General features: G+C 43.0%; 1 protein-coding gene and 1 long non-coding RNA gene across 3 annotated transcripts in view; both read left to right on the top strand.

Moving 5' to 3' along the window:
- The first annotated feature begins 4516 nt into the window (after window positions 1-4516).
- On the top strand, window positions 4517-8285 carry LOC115075813. Its single transcript, XR_003852612.1, has 4 exons — window positions 4517-4557; window positions 6275-6359; window positions 7177-7314; window positions 8185-8285. It is a non-coding gene; the product is annotated as an uncharacterized LOC115075813 (long non-coding RNA).
- Window positions 8286-8983: 698 nt separating this feature from the next.
- Window positions 8984-19487, top strand: part of UNKL (unk like zinc finger) — an 89488-nt gene continuing 78984 nt past the window's right edge. For both annotated transcript variants that reach the window (XM_029576615.1, XM_029576614.1), the window contains exons 1-2: window positions 8984-9118; window positions 10396-10605. In XM_029576615.1, the coding sequence (XP_029432475.1) occupies window positions 9054-9118; window positions 10396-10605 (275 nt within the window). In that variant the 5' untranslated portion in view covers window positions 8984-9053. The remainder of the gene's footprint in view (window positions 9119-10395; window positions 10606-19487) is intronic.

Genomic DNA, 19487 nt, shown 5'->3' with positions numbered 1-19487 from the left:
TGGTTCTTAGACCACTCCTCTAACCACTAGGCTATTCCTCCTCCCTACACCTCCTCCTACACCTTGTGTATTATGCTTGATATCTTGAAATTTTTTGTATGACTTGTATGTTAATTGTTAGCCACTTTTATTGTATTTACTGATTATGCAGTTTATGAATCTGTTAAATAAACTCTTGGATCTTTAAGTATCCATTAAGCCTTATAAAAGGTATTACCATTATCTGTGGTACCTAAATGTGATCCACTTTCAAGTGCCTGAAAGGTGGAATATAAATTGAATCAAATAAATAAACCCTTTTGCTGGTGTTTTGACTTCATTTCACTTGGGTCAGTTTAATGCACAGTAACAGAATAGCGTAGATGGTGGCAGATAAAGACCATTTGATCTGCCTCCCTCCCAGACGTCCCCACCTACATGGCAGTAGCTAAGATCATCTCCCAGCTGTCAGATGGACAAACTGATTGCAGATCCTGCCTTATCCACAGATGCTGTCCCATCCCTGTTTCCTGCAGCAGCTCAGGGGCAAATGCTACGGGCATTCTGCAGCATGTTTGCATGAATTGCATCCAATGTGCATTCTGTAATATGTAAAACTATTTTACATGACAAACTATCAAGTAGTTTTGCAACCTTTCTGGTGTGTCTGGATATATATTTTTTTTATTTTCTTTCATTCGTTTCTCTCTTCAGTTTTCACCTTTTTTTTAAACATTCTATTGTTTTTCTTCACTTTCTTATGATTACTCCTCTCTTCACACCTGTCAACGGACTGGGCTCAGGTAAGCTGCCTGGTCCTCCTTAAACTGGGATGCCCCAAGGGATTATGGGAGAAGGGAGAAACCCAGCCCTGGAGTATAAAACCTGAGGGTATAGAGAGCATGATGGAGGTCTTGGGAGGAGAGTTAGAATAATCATGTGGTTGGATTTGGCATCTGTGAGGTGGGTGAACTTTTATATAGGGATTATTTAGGCTTGAGTGTGTTTCTTGAACTGGGAACTATTTTATACTGAAGTAAAGGCTGGATGCCATTTTTGTGTTGAGCATTATTTCTCACTGAATAAGAGTTATTATTGCATAGCCAGAAGCTTCCTGGTGGCTTCTGGCTGTGAACTGGCCACTGATTGCTTGGCTATGTCACATATGGTGGCAGTAGTGAGATTACCTGGCTAATGGGCTGATACAGTAAGTTTATTTAAATTAGGGCCCGTGGTAAAAAGAGGTGCCTCTTTTTGGACAGGAGCGGTGGCTGTCAGTGAGTTTGACAGCCGATGCTCAATTTTGCTGGTGTCTGTTCTTAAACCCGCTGACAGCCACGGGTTTGGAAACCGGATGCTGGCATAATTGAGTGTCTGGTTTTTGAGCCGCGGGCCCATTTAAAATTTTTTTTTTTATTATTATTTTTAACTTTTTTTAACTTTTGGGACCTCTGACTTAATATCGCCATGATATTAAGTCGGAGGGTGCACAGAAAAGCAGTTTTTACTGCTTTTCTGTGCACTTCCCCGGTGCCGGCAGAAATTAACGCCGACCTTTGGGTCGGTGCTAATTTCTGAAAGTAAAATGTGTGGCTTGGCTGCACATTTTACTTACTGTATTGTGTGGAAATGACTAATAGGGCCGTCAACATGCATTTGCATGTTGCGGGCACTATTAGTCTCAGGGGGGTTGGATGCACGTTTTCGACACGCTATTACCCCTTACTGAATAAGGGGTAAAGCTAGCGTGTCAAACGTGTGTCCAAATGCCTGTAAGTGGGAAGCATAGCCAAGGACCCACAGCTGCAGCAACACAGCAGAGGAGAAAAAAAAAACTCTTCAGAGTGTGGGTTTTTTTTTTTTTTTTAAATTCCTGGGGCTCTCCCAGCTCTGATGCAGTGTTTGTGGGCCAAGGGGATTAGCCCTGCCTGGGTTAGTGAGGATTCAAGGAGTGAATTGAGAGGCCAGCAGGCTTTTTTTTTTCTGGCTCTTCTATCTCTGGTGCAGTACAAAATGGAGCAGGTGATCCAAGCCCTGGTTGCCAGTCAGCAGCAGCTTCAGGATGCTATGCAGGCCCAAATGGTGACAGCAGGTGTTGCATGTACAAGTGGTACAGATAGCCTAAGTGGTACAAACCATGGTAACTTGCCCAGCTCCGGTAGTGCTGACATTCCTCAAAATGGCCTCTGGAGAGGACCCAGAGGGGTTTATGACAAGTTTTGAGAGTACTACAAGACTGGCAGGTTGGCTAGAAGACTGGTGGGCAATTTACTTGGGGAACTTACTTACAGGACTGTGTCGATAGGCTTATCAAGGAGCCAACCCAGAGGGAATGATGCTGTACTATGAGGTTATGGTAGTGATCCTCTGAAGAACAGGGATTAGCAGAGAGGCCTACTGGCAAAAGTCTTGTGAGGGAGTTTTATGGGCTGGAGAGAATCCTTGGGCCCTATTCTACTGCCTTATAAAGCCCGCCTGGAAATGGCTACTTCGGGAAGAGAAAACTTGTGAGGAGGTGGTGAAAGCAATTCTGCTGGAGCGGTTCCGGGCTGCTCTCGATCCACCCGTGTGGCAGTGGGGTTTGCAGGTATCTAGACCTGACCTTGGAAAAGGCCCCGGAAATAGCAGAGGTGTATTATCAGGCCCAGACCATGCCTGCACTGATATCCTGCTGAGGAAAACCCCTCAACGTGGAAAAGGAATGGAATGGTGGAACTGGGAGCAGGCCCGACTGGGTCAGGCTTCACAGTGGCCACCTTCAATGGACTTGAGCTTCTGTTGTGGTGAGTGAGGACACTTTGCAAGAGACTGTTCCTGTGGGGAACTGGAGGTTATGGACACTAACCTGGTAACTGCCTATAGTTGCAGTGTGGTGGATGGCCCCAGCCAGAGGGCTCCTAAGTGTGTAAAAGCAGTGGAGCTGCATGGCATCCCCACCCAAGTGTTACTGGGCTCTGGCAGTGAAAAAATGCTGTTGTGAAGCAACTTGCTGGGGTGGCCCCGAGTCAAAGGAGGAAAAAGAGTGATGTGTATTCATGGGGGACCATGAGCAGTGTCCCACCACCCACATATACCTAAAGACACTGACCAGTCAAGGGTTGCTGGAGAGTGGAGTACTGCCTAGCTTGACCTATCCTGTGGGTAGGATTGCCTGAATTTCAAGGCCCCTTTGGGTCTGCATGCAATGGAGCCTTATAAGCATCGGTGACAATGCTGTCAGGACAGTTACACCTTGGCATGGGGTAAAGTCCTTCCACAGAATTGGAAGCTGAGGTTGCCCAGGTGCTATGCCCACAGAGGAAAGCAAAACCTCTCAGGTGACTATGGCTAAAAAGTATATGAACATGTTAGGTAACGAGAGTAACTTTTTTTTATGCCTTCAGTACATTTAACTAAGTATAAAAAGAAAACATAAAATGTGCTGTGGCATTCTTTTTCAAATATACCGTATATATATATATATATATATATATATATATAACATACACATGCAATTAAAACCTTAACTGCAACATTCATACCACATGCTCACTCATCCACAACTACAGTTCTCTAACAATATACCCCTTCTAATTAAAAAAAAACAACCCTCATTTGTCTATACTTTTAATTGCACTCTTAACATATGTGAATGAAACTTCCTGACAAAGGAACTCTCCTTTCATCAGGAGCTGATGGTCCAGACTCTGACACAGTGTCTTTCAAACTATCTAAAGACTAAGCCTCAATTCATTCTCCCCAGATGACTTAAAAAAAAAAAAAATGCAGCTTCCAATGAAGCAGCCTATCTCAAACAGTTTAAATAACTGATATTCTACAGCACACCTCAAACCATTTAAATTACCAATATTCCCTCATTTTCACCAACGCTAAAATGTGATCCGCCCAAATGTTTCGCATTTCAGTGTTGGCAAATAATTTCCAGCTTGATCATGCCACTTCTCAGTCCCGCTCGCTTCTGTTTCTTGGAACACAGTCTTAACAATCACATCCCACTTCGGAAAATGGTAACCCTACAAACAGTTTATAATACATCTCAGGCAGTGCGAATCGCCGATCATGCCAGCTTTTTAACGGTAGGGAATCCCGCTTCTACTTGCTTCCACCCCCTAAAACGCATTCTTAGCAATTAAACAACGAGATACCAGAAGCGGCTAAAAAGTGCCAGCGAAGGCCTGTAAAGCCTGCGAGGAGGTGAGGAACTTGGAGTTGCTCCAGTTTGGACAAAAATGTCTGTGGGCCTCTATTAGCTGGGCGCTAAGACCACAGAGAGGACAATACTTCATAGTGGGTTCCCTGGCAAGAGAGGTGTCTCTTGGACAGGGAAATGCTCAGCCTGTCAAGGCTGGGCTGAGGAGGGTATGTGAGGGAGGGGGGGGGGTGCATAGACAACTCACTCAAACTACCTTAACAGTCTGGGCTCAGGTAACTAGCAAGGTCCTCCTTAAGATGGGGAGCCCTGAGGTATTATGGGAGGAGGGAGGAACCCAGGCCTGGAGCATAAAACCTGAGGGCATAGATGGCTTACTGGAGCCCCTAGGAGGAGAGCAAGAGTTCTTATGTAGCTGAACATGTGAGGTGGGTGAACTTATATAAGGATTATTTGGACTTGTCTTTCTTGAACTGGAAACTGATCAGTCTGGGGTTTCTTTAAAGTGCACTGTTATATTGAAGTGAAGGCTGGATGCCATTTTGTGTTGAGCATCACTTCTTGCTGTAAATAAGTCACCATTGCATAGCCAGAAGCTTCCTGGTATCTTCTGGCTGTGAATTGGTTGCTGATGGCTTGGCTTATCTCTCTGCCCAGGCCAGCACTCTCCTTCTCCCTTCTGCTAATCCTCTTCCTCAGCTGAAGAAAGAAAGAGTCATTTCATTGTGCTTCTACTGCCTCCTGCTGTCCTAGGCCAGACTTGTGCATTGACCACATGGGGCACCAATGAGCCATTCAGTTGAAAATGCCAGTTGGGCCTGGGCAGCAGCAGGAGGAGGCAGATTTGGCACTGTGGTGCTGCTCCTCTTTGGGTTACCAGGTTAGGGGGGAGGGGTACTCAAGCACCTAGTGAGCCACTGCCTTGCTGGGACTGGGGAATTCTGAGGTAAAGGACATAATTTTTGAACTTTGCTACAGCTGTCAAATTGCAGGAGACCAGAAGGTGGCATCCTGCTTATCCATACTGTCTTTCTCATCTCCCCTTTATGGTCGGCTACCATTCTGGTTAGATAATAAAATAGATTTCAACACCTACCCTCTGTGTTTGTCCTGTGCATTTTATTCTTCTGACCTGGCAGTTTCCTCCTCCAGTCTCAGCTCAATTGGAACCAGGACTGGGAGGAGCCTTCCTTCTCAACTACCCAGGAAGTTTTCCTCTGTCTTTATATCCCCTCCCAACTGACCTTAGGCCAATCATTGCAGCAACCGTCCTCAATCAGGGCTAATGCACCAGGGCTCCTTCGTGGAATCCTGCCATTGAGGGCCCTAAATCTGACCACTAGGGGTCGCCATTGCATGATGACTATAACTCCTTCCTCTACCAGGGGCTGTTAAGGCAGCTTCCATGGCATCCCTATGGAATGACCCAGGGAGCAGAAGAACTGACCTGGGATCCAACCCTGGTTCTGCCATGGGGTTATTTTATTTTTTTATTTTATTGATGTGTGATAATTTTTCTACTTGCCATGTGCACTTTTGAAATAGGATGCAGTGCACAGAGAATGCAAATTTAAAAAGGGGCTTTCCAGAGAAGAAAGTTGCTTTCAGAATGAAAGTGAGAGAACCACATGCAACCAGTATGTTGGATTAATTGTTTTTTGCACACTCACTCTACAGTAAAATGTAATAGGAATGAAAGACCCACTGTTTCAAGAGCTGGTATCATTAGAAAACATCCTCAATCTAAAGGGAGCATTCTGTTTTTCTCACTGAGGAACAACTTTAAAAAAAAAAAAGGGACATTTATTATTTATTTATTTAAGGGTTTTTTATATACAGAGGCAAAACGTGCCTCGGTATATTTATTATGGCAGAAGACTGAGTGCATGGCCATAAGTGCATAATGATCTTCCACTATTTACATCATGGTGGTTAGGAAGGGTAGGTCACTCTGCCAAAATGCTGGCAAACACTTTGTTATGTTAGACTATTGCCTGAACCCTGAATCATACCTTACCACCGTCCTTATAGTTCTAGAACTATCTTGCTCAAGGAGACCCAAAGTGGTTTACAAAACATCATACAAGAGCAAGAAAACCAAAATGGCATAATACCCAGTGTGTTCCCTCTTTATTGTTGTTGTAGTGATGATGATGATAGATAAGGACCAATTGGTCCATCCAGTCTGCACAGTTGTCTTCCCCTCTGATGCTCTGCTACTTTTGGGTAGGTAAGTATATATGTCCGTAACTTAAAACAAGACCCCTATGTCTACCTGACCTTACAACCCTGCCCTATCTCTGTCCAAAACACTTTCAAATACCATTAGTTACAGCTGGTCAGTTATTCCAGGCCTTATCTCGCTCTTTGGTCCTTACAAATCCCATACTTCAACACCTAGGTCCTCTCCTCCCATGGCTTACCAAGTTTTGTAATCCATATAGCAACAAAACTAGGCTGTTGTCTGAAACATAATGGTTCTGGTGCCTCTTGATGGACAGATTGCCCCAGACTTCTTGGATGTAGTTGCATTTACAGTTGTGAATGAGATTCGTCAGAAGGCAGCTGTCATCAACTTCCTGCCTATGATGGGAAGTGGGTGCTGCTGAAGATGTTAATTCTGGTGATACTACTACTACTACTCCTTGTACTGCTGATAGAAATAAGTAGAAGATTCATATGTAGAAACACTCCAGCTCTCCACTAGATGGTCCTAGTCCAGGCCCTGCGGTTAGTTAAGAGGGGGGTGTACCATTCAATACAGCACCTTCTCTGAGGTTTACTGTAGAGGTAAGATGCCTAAGGGAGGGGGGAGTACAAAGAGCAGTTTGGCATTTTGGTTTAGAGTTTTTGAAAAGGAAGTAGCTGGTTTTCCACTGTCTTTTTAGTTTGGGTTTTACAGTCTCATTTTATTCTTTTTTTGTAGAGGTTTTTCACTTACCAATACTTTCCCTGCCTGGAAGGGTTTGCTTCAGAGTTTGAATACAGTGGACTCTTCTTTTGTGGAGTCAGTTTTTTGTTGCTTTTTCCTCTTGTCCATCCTCCAGGTAAGACCAGGTATTTACAGGCCCTGTCTCAGGAGACCAGGGTTGAGAATATCTGCCGCGCCTCTCTCACCATCATTGGAGGGTGTGATGAACGACGTGAAACAGCGCTTAAGGCTGCGTCAACTACACCACAGCAACGTAAGTGAACCTATGAGGCCTACATTGACAGCTGGTGAATGTGCCCTGAAGCGGGACAGACTAGAGCTTCACCTATACCAGCTGCCTCCCCTGCAGGTTACACCCTTGGGTTCTGATGGCTGGTAAGTGGGTCCCTAGAGTGGTGGAGAGAGCAAGAATCCAGAAGCACGCCAGGGTCAAGACAGGAGGTAGACTGGGAACAGGTCAATTGTCAGGGTAGACAAACAAGCGTAAATGGGGTACAATGCAAGCAGTCAGGTCCAGGAGATCAGGCCCAAGATGGAAGAAGACAGACAGACGCTGGATGAGACAGCTGGGCTAGGCAAGGCTGGAGCACAGGAACTTTCAGGAAGAATCAGGAATGTAGGAGCAACATGTGCTGCTCTCAGAACACTCTCCTGCCTCGGTGTCTGCTGTTCCGCAGAAGGGACCTTAAATAGTGGGGAGCTGTGATGTCGTCAGAGGGTGCTCTGGCTGAGTGCCTGTCGCAGGCCCTTTTAAGAATGGAACCATTGGGCATGCATCTGCCTAAGGAAGTCAGGGGCACTGGAAGCTGCCGGCATCCCAGTGCCGTGCTGAGCAGCGTTTGCAGTGCAAGGCAGTGTCCTGGCCGTGAAACTGGTCCAGCAGTGTTGGGGTGAATGTGGAGGCTCGTGGGGCCATCCCGTGAGCTGCCAAATGTGACAGTGGTGACCTTCTTTTTTTTTTTTTCCCTGAGTGGAAGTTTTTAAGCCACCCTTCCTTACCTACAGAGTCTGAAAAAGGAATGTCTGACTCTCTCTCCCCCCCCCCCCCCCGCCTAAAAGCCATTCCCTTTTAAGAGGAGATGTGGAGTAGGAGAGTTGTCACATCTGGAGATCTTCACCCCAGAATCCAGGACAGTGTCTGGCTTTCGAAAATCAGGAGTTCAACTGGAACCGCCGGTTTGATTTGGGGAAGGGATTCCTCCATGCCTAGGATACCCTGGCCCACCTGGGAGCGAAGGGTAAGCAAATCTCAGGACCCAGTACTGAGGGACATTTTTATATATTTATTTATTTATTTGAGGACTTCTATTCCGCACAATCCTAACTACTCAATGGATTACAATAGGAACATACATAATAAAATACAAAACAAAAATTAAAATTGTTTTAAATGGTTTATAGTCTTATGAAAGACATACCCAAGACAAATAACTTAATAAAGGAACAAGCACAGAAAGCACGAAAAGATGTTTGATCCCAGCTAAGTTTGAACATGGATGCAACTGGGTCACCTCTTTGATGCAAATGGATTATGTTGAACCAAAGTAAACTTTTAATTTGGAACATCCCACCACTGCGTCCAGCCTGTTCTTTTCGATGTACCTATTCCAATGAGATGCTAATAATACATAGTGGGAGAGATTATACCTACCTACTTTGAGTCTTGAAGGATTACCCCCCATAGAGAAGAACCCACACAGCAGGGCAAAAGGACCGGTGATTGTACAGTTGGGACTCAGCCTTGGGATAGAGTGTGGCCCCTGCAAAAGTTCAGTGAAAATTGGGGCTTACACGTACAGCGTTGAGGTGTTGGTGATAGTCATGGTAAAGATGGTGCTGGGGTTGGTGGCCTGCCCCAGGGTGGACTTTAAAATCTCCATATAAGGCGAAGTGGGCGGTGTTTGTTTATCCCGCCAGTTGCCCATGCTGCCCTACTGCGGTGTGTGAGCCAGTCAAATCCTGCGCATGCGCCGAGCATTGTTTTGACTGAAAATGCCGTCGGTTTCGAAAACGGCGCTGAGCGGTTCTCCGCAAACCGAGAAGCCGACTCACTACACGTAAGTACGGGGGCGAGAGGGGCGAAAAGCGAGCAGCGGCACGGGGCCGGAGGGCTCGTCGGCCTGTTCCCGAAACGGGGGGGGGGGGGGGGGAGAAGGAAAAAAAAAAGGTTTGGGATCGTGCTGGCCAAGCAAGTCTGTCTGCGGCGCGCTTTAAAAATGGTGCAATTTCTCCTTCGAATTTTTTTTTTTTCCTGCGGATTTGCAAGTGCATGCAAGAGGCAAGAAGCGTGAGGGTCGAGCAGACTGGGCCGGGAGCCGAAGGGCTGTTGGCCGGGGCTGCACGGAAAAGGTCGGGCGGGGGTGGGGAGGGAGGCTGCGTTTTTCTCCTCTCTCTTTAATTCTCCCTCCGTCTCGGCCCCATTTGCAAAGCCGCTACGCCGCTGGCGCAGCGTAAGCAGGGCAGCGAGGCATGGGGCTCACGGCGCTTCGTGGCGCAGTTTGGCTCGGAGAATGCCTCTGCGGCGCCTGGCAAAAGTAGGAGGGGCTCGCGCGGGGATTCTTTGCAGCGGCCAGAACGGCTTTTTTTGTTAAAATAAAGACGACTTTCTTGTTCGGCCTTCCTCCAGGAAAAAACCCCCAGTAAAACGAGGTTACTTTATCGGTGTGCTTTTTTTCACTCTATAAGAAATGTAACTATGATTTAGGGGGAGGGGCTGGGAGAAAGCATTTCGTGTCTGTCGTTGCCATCTGGGTCAATTACACTTGGATGGAGCGAAAGCGTTCTCGATGATAAAATAGTTGTACCAGAGGCAGCTGAGTGCATTTTTTTTTCCTGTCTTTAGTTTCACATTTATGAACGTAAAAAATAACAGAAAACAAAATTGGAGTGCACGCTGTTAAATCTTGCAATGTGCAGTGTTCCAATCAGATAAGCAGTCTCGAAAATATAATTTTCAGTTCCAGATGTGGAAACTTCCTTGTGTTTTTTTTTGTTTTTGTTTTTTTAATGCTAGGTTGGGAGGGGAACGAAGTAAAAGCAGATAATTTAGTTGTGTCAATACGGAAGATGTTAAGTTCGAATGCTTCCATTTGTTATGGAAAAACATTGATATATTGAACGGCAAACTTAACGGAAGTTTCCCTCCGAAATTGCCACGTCTGTTTAATAGACAGACAATGTCAACATTTCGAGACTGCACACTGAAGTTTACAGTAAGTTGCACATACATTTGTAGTCTGTTACTCTGTTTGCTGGCCATGTTGACATGGCCAGCAAATAGAGCTTAAGAAGGCTTCCTGTTGAAGCATTTCTAATGCAGTTTTGTTTTTCCTAGGTATTTAAAGGAATTTAGGACAGAGCAGTGCCCCCTGTTTTTACAGCACAAGTGTACCCAGCACAGACCATTCACCTGTTTTCACTGGCATTTCTTAAATCAGCGTCGCCGTAGACCCATAAGAAGGCGTGATGGGACTTTTAACTATAGCCCAGATGTTTATTGTACAAAATATGATGAGACTACAGGCATCTGCCCAGATGGAGATGAGTAAGTGTGCAGTTTTTAAATCTTTATAGGGAACTGTATCCGCGGTCAACATGGCTTTCTGTGAGGATGTGTAAGAATTTTTCAAATCATTGACAGGCTGACGCGATATAGTGCGCCTGGCCGAGCGCTCTGCTTTACACGTGCTTGGATGCGCGGTTTGGGCAATTTCCGAAACCCCTCCTGCAGTAAGAGGATTAGCACGTTCGAAATGCATATCCAAACCAGAGCGTAGCTAATAGAACTCATCACATGTAAATTGAGGCTATTAATTATTACCTCCCAATGCAAAAAATTGCCGTGAGGCCACGGTGCCCATTTTAATGCAAACTTAATGCCTTGCTGGGAGCAGGCATAAAGCATGTGGTGCACAAGGGCTGACAAAAACAAAAAAATCTTCCTTCCTGTGATTTACTCCTATTAGTATCCCAGCGATACTAAATAGGAGGAACCACAGCAGAATTTTTAAGTCCCACTCAAGAGCTTAACAAAAAAAAAAATCCTGCTTTGTGTGGTTCCTCAAGGCCTGGCCCAATTGGAACCTGTGCCAGCAGTTGAGTGAATACATTGATATTAACTTATTCACTCCTTCACTTCCTGCCGATTGGGTCATTCACTCTTTTTACATGTCTGTGAAAGGACCAGTTGGGAACCTTGTCAGTGATGGGGAGGGAGCTTCAGCCAGGCTGTTTCTAGAAGCACAGCCACTCCTCCTGGGCACCTGATGGAGAGTGCAAGGGATGGACAAATTACCCATTGCCCGGCAGCTCATTTGCCTATTGAATCGAGTGCCCAGGACAGGTAAGGATGTGTGCGTGTTAAAAAAAAAAAAAAAAAGCACCCGGCTTGAACACAAGTCTCTTTATACATGCTGATATTGCCTTGGTTTGTGAGTTATTTTGATATTTGTAGGTTGCCTGGGATTGAAGTGTAGCTATAAGTCTCTATGTATAGATTGGAGCAAGAAAACATCACCTTTTCTTAGATTATTATTTTACAAATAGTATATATTAAACAGATATGTGAGATGCAAAATTGTTCCAGCAGGTTGTTTCAGAAAATAAATGTGATAATTAACAAGTTACTCTGCTTTACTGACAAAAGTAAGGGTGTGTGTGCTGCTGTAGTTGGAATAGGCATGCACAATTCCTTTATAGGATGACTTGGATACAAGCTTAAGATGTGTGCTGCCAGTGAGGAAGCAGCAGGATGTGTCATGCATTTATACTTTTAAGTGCAGGCATACATTGAATACGGAGATGGCAGGTGCTCCCCTAACTGATAATGTAGTTTGCTACTTAACACCTTACTTTGCAGTATCTTCTGACATAATGCAAATGTTTTGGCCAATGTGCCTGATTAGAAAGCTCTTTGGTGTGACCACTTTAGGAAATGATCCCAGTGAACCGGTAGATGTAGTGTACTTGGATTTTGGCGTTTGACAAAGTTCCTCATGAGAGGCTTCTAGGAAAAGTAGAGAGTCATGGTATAGGTGGCGATGTCCTTTTGTGGATTGCAAACTGGCTAAAAGACAGGAAACAGAGTAGGATTAAATAGACAATTTTCTCAGTGGAAGGGAGTGGACAGTGGAGTGCCTCAGGGATCTGTATTGGGACCTTTACTTTTCAATATATTTATAAATGATCTGGAAAGGAATAAGACGAGTGAGATAATAAAATTTGCAGATGATACAAAATTGTTCAGAGTAGTTAAATCACAAGCAGATTGTGATAAATTGCAGGAAGACCTTGTGAGACTGGAAAATTGGGCATCCAAATGGCAGATGAAATTTAATGTGGATAAGTGCAAGGTGATGCATATAGGGAAAAATAACCCATGCTATAATTACACGATGTTGGGTTCCACATTAGGTGCTACAACCCAAGAAAGAGATCTAGGTGTCATAGTGGATAACACACTGAAATCGTCGGCTCAGTGTGCTGGTGCAGTCAATAAAGCAAACAGAATGTTGGGAATTATTAGAAAGGGAATGGTGAATAAAACGGAACATGTCATAATGCCTCTGTATCGCTCCAAGGTGAGACCCCACCTTGAATACTGTGTACAATTCTGGTCGCCGCATCTCAAAAAAGATATAATTGCGATGGAGAAGGTACAGAGAAGGGCTACCAAAATGATATGGGGAATGGAACAGCTCCCCTATGAGGAAAGACTAAAGAGGTTAGGACTTTTCAGCTTGGAGAAGAGACGGCTGAGGGGGATATGATAGAGATGTTTAAAATTATGAGAGGTCTAGATCGGGTAGATGTGAATCAGTTATTTACTCTTTCTGATAGTAGAAAGACTAGGGGGCACTCCATGAAGTTAGCATGGGGCACATTTAAAACTAATCGGAGAAAGTTCTTTTTATTCAACGCACAATTAAACTCTAGAATTTGTTGCCAGAGGATGTGGTTAGTGCAGTTAGTATAGCTGGGTTAAAAAAGGATTGGATAAGTTCTTGGAGGAGAAGTCCATTACCTGCTATTAAGTTCACTTAGAGAATAGCCACTGCCATTAGCAATGGTTACATGGAATAGACTAAGTTTTTGGGTTCTTGCCAGGTTCTTATGGCCTGGATTGGCCACTGTTGGAAACGGGATGCTGGGCTTGATGGACCCTTGGTCTGATCCAGTATGGCATTTTCTTATGTTCTTATTCTTCACCTTTTTAATGCTCTTTGGTTTCCATCATTCAGTACATGCAGACGCATGAAGCCAGGCAGTCTCACCCCCAAAGGGGACCTGAAGCAGCAAATCACTTATTGCTGATCCCTACGTGAATCCTGAAATCATTGCATGTTTTAATGGGAGGTTTATTTCTGTGATTTACCTCAAAGTAGCACGGTGGCTACTTTGGATACATAGAAATAAAGCTTAGCAAACAAGGTATGTGTGTGTGTGTGTGTGTGTGTATGTGTGTATGTATGTATGTATGTATGTATATATATATATAATAAAATAATACATGTGCAGCTAGCTTTTAAGGGTTATGCTTTCTTTATCAGGTTTCTTGGGGTTAGGAGGGAAAGGTGACTTGTGTTAGAATTCATTTGCCATTGCCTGTGTAGGTTGTGATTTTTTTTATTTTTTTTTGTTTGAAAACTTATCAGATAACGGATTTTAATTTTTTTGTGAAGAATGCAATTTATTGTTAATGATTTACTGGGGTCATAATGGGGTCTTGTTTGGTCAGTTGGAGAGGTTAGTCTGAATAGTTTTGGGCAACCCTTTAGTGAAGTTCTGTGTTTGGGTTTGTGTGTGTGTGGTTTTTTTTTTTTTTTTTTAATTTCCCACATGGTCTCTTTCCTCCTTGGCTTCTAACTGGCCCCCCCCTTTCCATTCGGCTTCTTGTGTAACACACATTTTACAATAGACACTTTTTAAACTCCCGACGCTTTGCATAGCATTAGCTTACTGCATCAGGAGTTAAAGAGAAGTTTTAATCTGAGCATTATTAAACTGTGCATTGTTTTTTGTTTTTTTTTCATCGCAGTTTTAATGCTCAAGATAAGCGTCCAGATCATCATCCTGTCACATAAGTCTAGTCGTTGCTTCTCCATAATGCAGCGGTGTGGACTCAGAGTCTGGCTACTAGGTGTCACAATTGGGCAATGACTAAGACTTCTCCCCCCCCAAATTGCGACTGCTGCTTCTGCAGTGCCTCTGTCCATCCCAGGGATTCAAAATTGGGTCCTCCACATACCAGCCCATGGCATTGCCACTGGGCTGGCTCCAGTTTAATAGGATCTCTTGAGTTTGGACAATTTTCCTAGTCATTACACTGTGAATCAATCCACAGCTAAATCTTAACTTCTATAATCATATTTAGTAGTAGTAATAAACCATTAATAGCCAGCTTTTTGTAAGTAATCACAGTTCTGTCTAAATACAACAAAGGATTATTAAATGTATGCACTTGGTATTCCATCGGTGATCTTCTATATTCTGCTCTCTAGAAGTAGAAAAAGCCTTTAGGATATTTTATTCACTTTTTTTGTATTACTAGCAATAAGCTTTGGTGGTCTGGCTTGCAAATTGAAATAACATACACTTTTGAATATATATATATATATTTTTTTTGTTTTGTTTGGATAGTGCTCAGCAAATTTTAAAGCACTGATAATTTTCTTCTTTGCCTGGGTGCTTGTATAAATGCCTTTGAATGTACAGAGCTCCACTGTAATTGGAGTTCTCTATGTTAAGTTGCAGCTTCCTGTCGTTATCTTTCTAAAAACTGTGTGGCTTTGTGGAGGAATTAGAATAAAGCACTAAAGCTCGGATGAAGCAACTTTAATAAATCTAAAAGCATTTGCACCTTTTTTCCTCCAAAAGGTTTCTAAAAGGTTACTAAAAGGTTTCCTCCAAAAGGTTTCCTCCAAAAGTTACTACTAAGGTAGTAATTAAAATTGCCGTAATTAGAGATCTCCTCTTGGAAAAGAGCGTGTGCTGAGCAGGTCTGAAGAAATGGCTTGCAGCTCCTTCAGCTGTGCAGTGTGCAGCGGACAGGAATGCACACACCCCCTTCTGTACACACCCCTTCAGCCATGCTTTTCAAGGGCCCGACACGCCAGAAGTGTGGCGCTTTTTTTTATTTTTCCAATCTTGTGTCTATAGGGAAAAATGCTTAATAGAGCTGGCTGTGTCTTAATAATGCAAAGACCTGCTGGAAGCTACTCAAGACTTGAAGCTTTCACTTGCATGCTTTTTTTTTTTTTCCCCCCTTACTTTGCTCTTCCTAAACGGCAAAGTGGTAAACTACATGTGGCGTTTATATACAATTTGCTTTGTAGCTGTGATGTGTCTCCTGTCTGTTTTTGGTTTTTTTTTTTTTTTTGTATTAAACCTGCTGCAGCCTGTATGTTAATCCTTGAAGTATCTTCCCCATGCAACTAATTATCAATAAATAAAAAAAAAACTAGGATTTTTTTTTCAGCAATAGAATGTATGGAATGTTTTTCAGTGTGTACTTTTATTTTCTCAAACTTAAAAAATTTGTTATACAGGTAACAAGTCTATTCAGTTTTAACTGTTCATTCCAGGCATTTTTGTTGAATTAGAGATGATCACTAGGCCTCTTTCATTTTCACTTTCACTTTGATGCTGGCATTCTAATGTTGTTGTGACTTTTTTTTTTTTTTTTTTTGCAAAAGGTCAAATCTGACTGCATCTAAAGTTTCACAAAAATTGCAACTCTAGGACTGATAAGCAAAACTGATCTGTAATCTCTGGCTCAGGCTGTTCATCATATGCTTCAGTTTTGGAAGCATGAACAGTGAGGTTGGCTAAGCAGATAATAAATATGAATACTGGATCTAAATGGGGTAATGAAATTTTTGTTGTGGTGCTCTGTGGAATACATATCAATATTTCAGGCTGAGTGTCTCATTGGGGTATCTGTCTCTTCCTCAGATTAAAGAAATGTGGTACTTGATGATAAACATCCATTATAATATATAATTCACTTTGACTCCAGTTTTTTCCTCGTGATTTATCATAAGCTATGGTACTGCTGACTTCTAGCACTTTCTTCAGCTTTCATCCTCCTCTCCTGTTTACAGTGCTGGCACTTCCAACCATTTTAGAGCAGGAGTCAGTGACCCCTGGCATGTGTACCACAAGGGGGGGGAAAATAAAACTTCCCTCCCACTGTAATGCTGGCATTGCTCTCATTTTACAAAATACATGGACCAGTCCTGGAAACAAGGCACGTCTGCCCATCCTGCCTGCGTGGAAAGATTTTAATGAATCTTGGTCTTTTTTTTTTTTTTTTTTTAATTTGAAGAAGGGGGGAACTATGCTGTTTCAAAGCTCATGTGACATACTTTTTATTTATTTATTTTATTTTTTGGAGAATTATGTTGATGTCTTCTCCACTTGAAGTGTGACTGAGTAGTACTTACAAGGAACTCTATCCAACCTGTTGAAAGGTAGCACTGAACGGGTGCCGATCCCTTCTTAGGAAGAGTTAGTCACTCGCAGAGGAAGGGAAATCCATCTTTAACGTAACTCCATTGCAGAAATAAACAAGCTGTTTGTGGTCCTGTTTTTTCTCCCTTCTCTCAGCAGGACCCCGGCCTCCTTCCGGACCAGACTGCTTGTTTTTATTTCTGCACGGAGTTATATTTTAAAAATGGATAGTCATTTCTTTGTGAATCCCTAACCCTTCCTAAGAAGGGATCCGCACCCGTTCACTGCAACAGTCTCACATTTGAGATACTATAATCGCAACCCATGCAAAAGCTCATTTGTAAAAGGTTCCGAGGCACGCCTTGACTATATTGGCCAATCCAACTCTACACTTGTTGCATAAAAAAAAAAGTCCATGCTAGCAGAATATTTCTGCCTGTATTAGTCTAAATAAGCTGATACTTTTTTTGAGTGCCCTTACTGCTGTTTGTTAACACACACACTGACCTGCTCAGTCCATACTCCACTCCTCGCATCTGTGGCAGGATTTGGGCATCGTTGAAGGAGTTCTATATAGTGATATCCTTTTGTTAGGCATGGACTAGTCTCCCCTTATACATAACTCTCATAGCAAGGCTCACTAGAAGTGGGCCTCTTTCCCTCTGCGTTCCAGAACCAGTTCTGCATAGCTCCTCTTAATCGGCATCTGTGGTTACAGGTGGATTGTTTGTAAGGCATACCTCTGTTGTATTGCACCAACGTAAGAATTATCCAAAGATGGCAAGTATGAGCATTTACATCAAAGCATCGGTGGTAGTGTATTTATTTTTTTAGCTGACTTAGGTGGTAGTAAAGACTGACAAAAGCACGGAGATTTCCCCTCCTCCTCTTCCCTCTCCAAGCTTGGATTCCTAACATCTCCTTAGACCTGAGTGAGAGAATTTCTCTTGCTGCCTCTTATGAATTTAAGCAAATTTGGATGCAGCTGTACTGATCCTTGTATACCTCCATGCAGGTATCATCATACAGCAGATCTCGAGTAACTAAAACATGGGTGACAGAGAACGCGATACTAGAGATGGAAATGCAAAAAGAATTTTGGGTTAGGATGTACAATCCCGAAAGGCCCTAAAACTTTCTCCTCGGCATTCCAGTGGTGGATGCTTCGTTCTCAAAGCTACGTCTTGGTGCCACAAATTGTGATTGCTGCCAGATGTGGCTTGTGGAAGAAACCTCCGCTGATTAGTGCGGTACGTCAATAACTACAAACGCTGCCCTATACAGAGAAATTGATGGCTACGGGGCATAATACTCTTCCCAAATTTCTGGTGATCTGGGACCCTTTCTTCTCTTGATAAAGGAAAGTTTATGATTGAATAGGGTCCATGTAAACTTGCTGTATGTGGTGTATATTTTTTTTTTTTTTGCCTGTTTTCTGTTGGGAAATATTGCAGCACCTGATAGACCACAGTGCAAAAGGGAGGTTTAGGGGGTGGGGTTAGAGAGGAGAGGGATTTCATGCTTTGGTGTGTAATGGGAGAAATGTTCTATTATAAGTGCAATAAAGTTTTAATTACAAAAAAATTGGCTTATTTATTCTTTTGGCACTTCCTAGTTTTTTGTTTTGTTTTTTTTTTAATTTGGTTTGGTAGATTACACATGTAAATACACTTTTTTTTTTTTTTTGCACACAAAATTAATTTTATACACACAGGTAGTAGTTTGCATAAAACTTAAATCTTATGCATACAAACTACCAGAACAAACACACCTCCAAACGAGGTATTTATAATTTTGGGTTGGAAGGGATAGCCAGAATTAAAGTTGTTCATCTTTCATGCTAAAATGGGGCAAAATATAAGAACTAGAAACTCCAGGGAGGAAGACTCAGAATCGATGTCAGGAAGTATTTCTTCACGGAGAAGGTTAGTGGATGCCTGGAACACCCTTCTGGAGGAAGTGGTGAAGACCAAAATTGTGCAGGATTTCAAAGTGGCGTGGGATAAACACTGTGGATCCATAAAGGCTAGAGGATGGGAATGAAGAGTAGAGCTATGGGGGTGGCTTGCAGGAATGTTTACTACCTAGTGATTACTACCCTTACTCAAAAAAAAAAATTCCTTGCACGGTTAATGCAACACCAACATTGCTCTCTGCTTCAACGGCAAAGGGAAATGTGGAAAAGAGGATTTGCATTCAGATAACAACAACCAAAAAGGACTGAACTTCACAATCTGGGTAAACAAACGTGGGGGTAGTTTGCTTATTACGGCGATTACTACCCTAAACCAATTAAGCCTGGTACATCACTTTGAATGCATACACAGCGTTGCTGTCTGCTTCTACGGCAGGGGGTAATGTGGAAAAGAGGATTAGCATTCAGACAACAACCAACAAGGCATTGATCTATGCAATCTGGGTAAACAAGCATCTGGGTAACTTGCTTGATGCAGCAGTTACAACCCTTAATCATAAGCCTTACGCTCACCTTTTGATGCAACTCCAACATTACTCTCTGCATCAATGGCAGGAAATTTGAATCAAACAGTTACCAACAAGAGCCCTGAAGTTGGTGGTTGGTGAAATAGATAAGTATGGGGAAGTAAGTGTGGAAGCTTGCTGGGCAGACTAGATGGGCCGCTTGGTCTTTTTCTGCCATCGTTTCTATGTAAGAAAAGGAAGGAGATCTAAACCTGAAGCAACAGATCCAGAAAAAGACAAACTAATATTTGGCTAAGCTGCCTCCTGCTGCTTTCGGTGGTGTTGGGAGATGCGTGGCCCAGGTTCCTTACACTAACTGCAGAGTACAGTTAAGTAATATCACGCCTTTTTAATGAAAACAGTGGAGCAGACTTTTTTTATTCTTTAAAAAAAACCCCCAAACCCTCAGAAATGAAACCTAACTGGAAGAAATATCAAACTTTTGTTTACTTAAGCCTTTTTTGTCAGTGTTGGCGATGTTACATGTTTTTATTG

Source organism: Rhinatrema bivittatum, chromosome 14 (genome assembly GCF_901001135.1).
Source record: "Rhinatrema bivittatum chromosome 14, aRhiBiv1.1, whole genome shotgun sequence".
Taxonomy (NCBI): Eukaryota; Metazoa; Chordata; class Amphibia; order Gymnophiona; family Rhinatrematidae; genus Rhinatrema; species Rhinatrema bivittatum.
The sequence above is the reverse complement of the archived record's forward strand: the minus strand, read 5'-3'. Positions and strand labels throughout refer to the sequence as shown.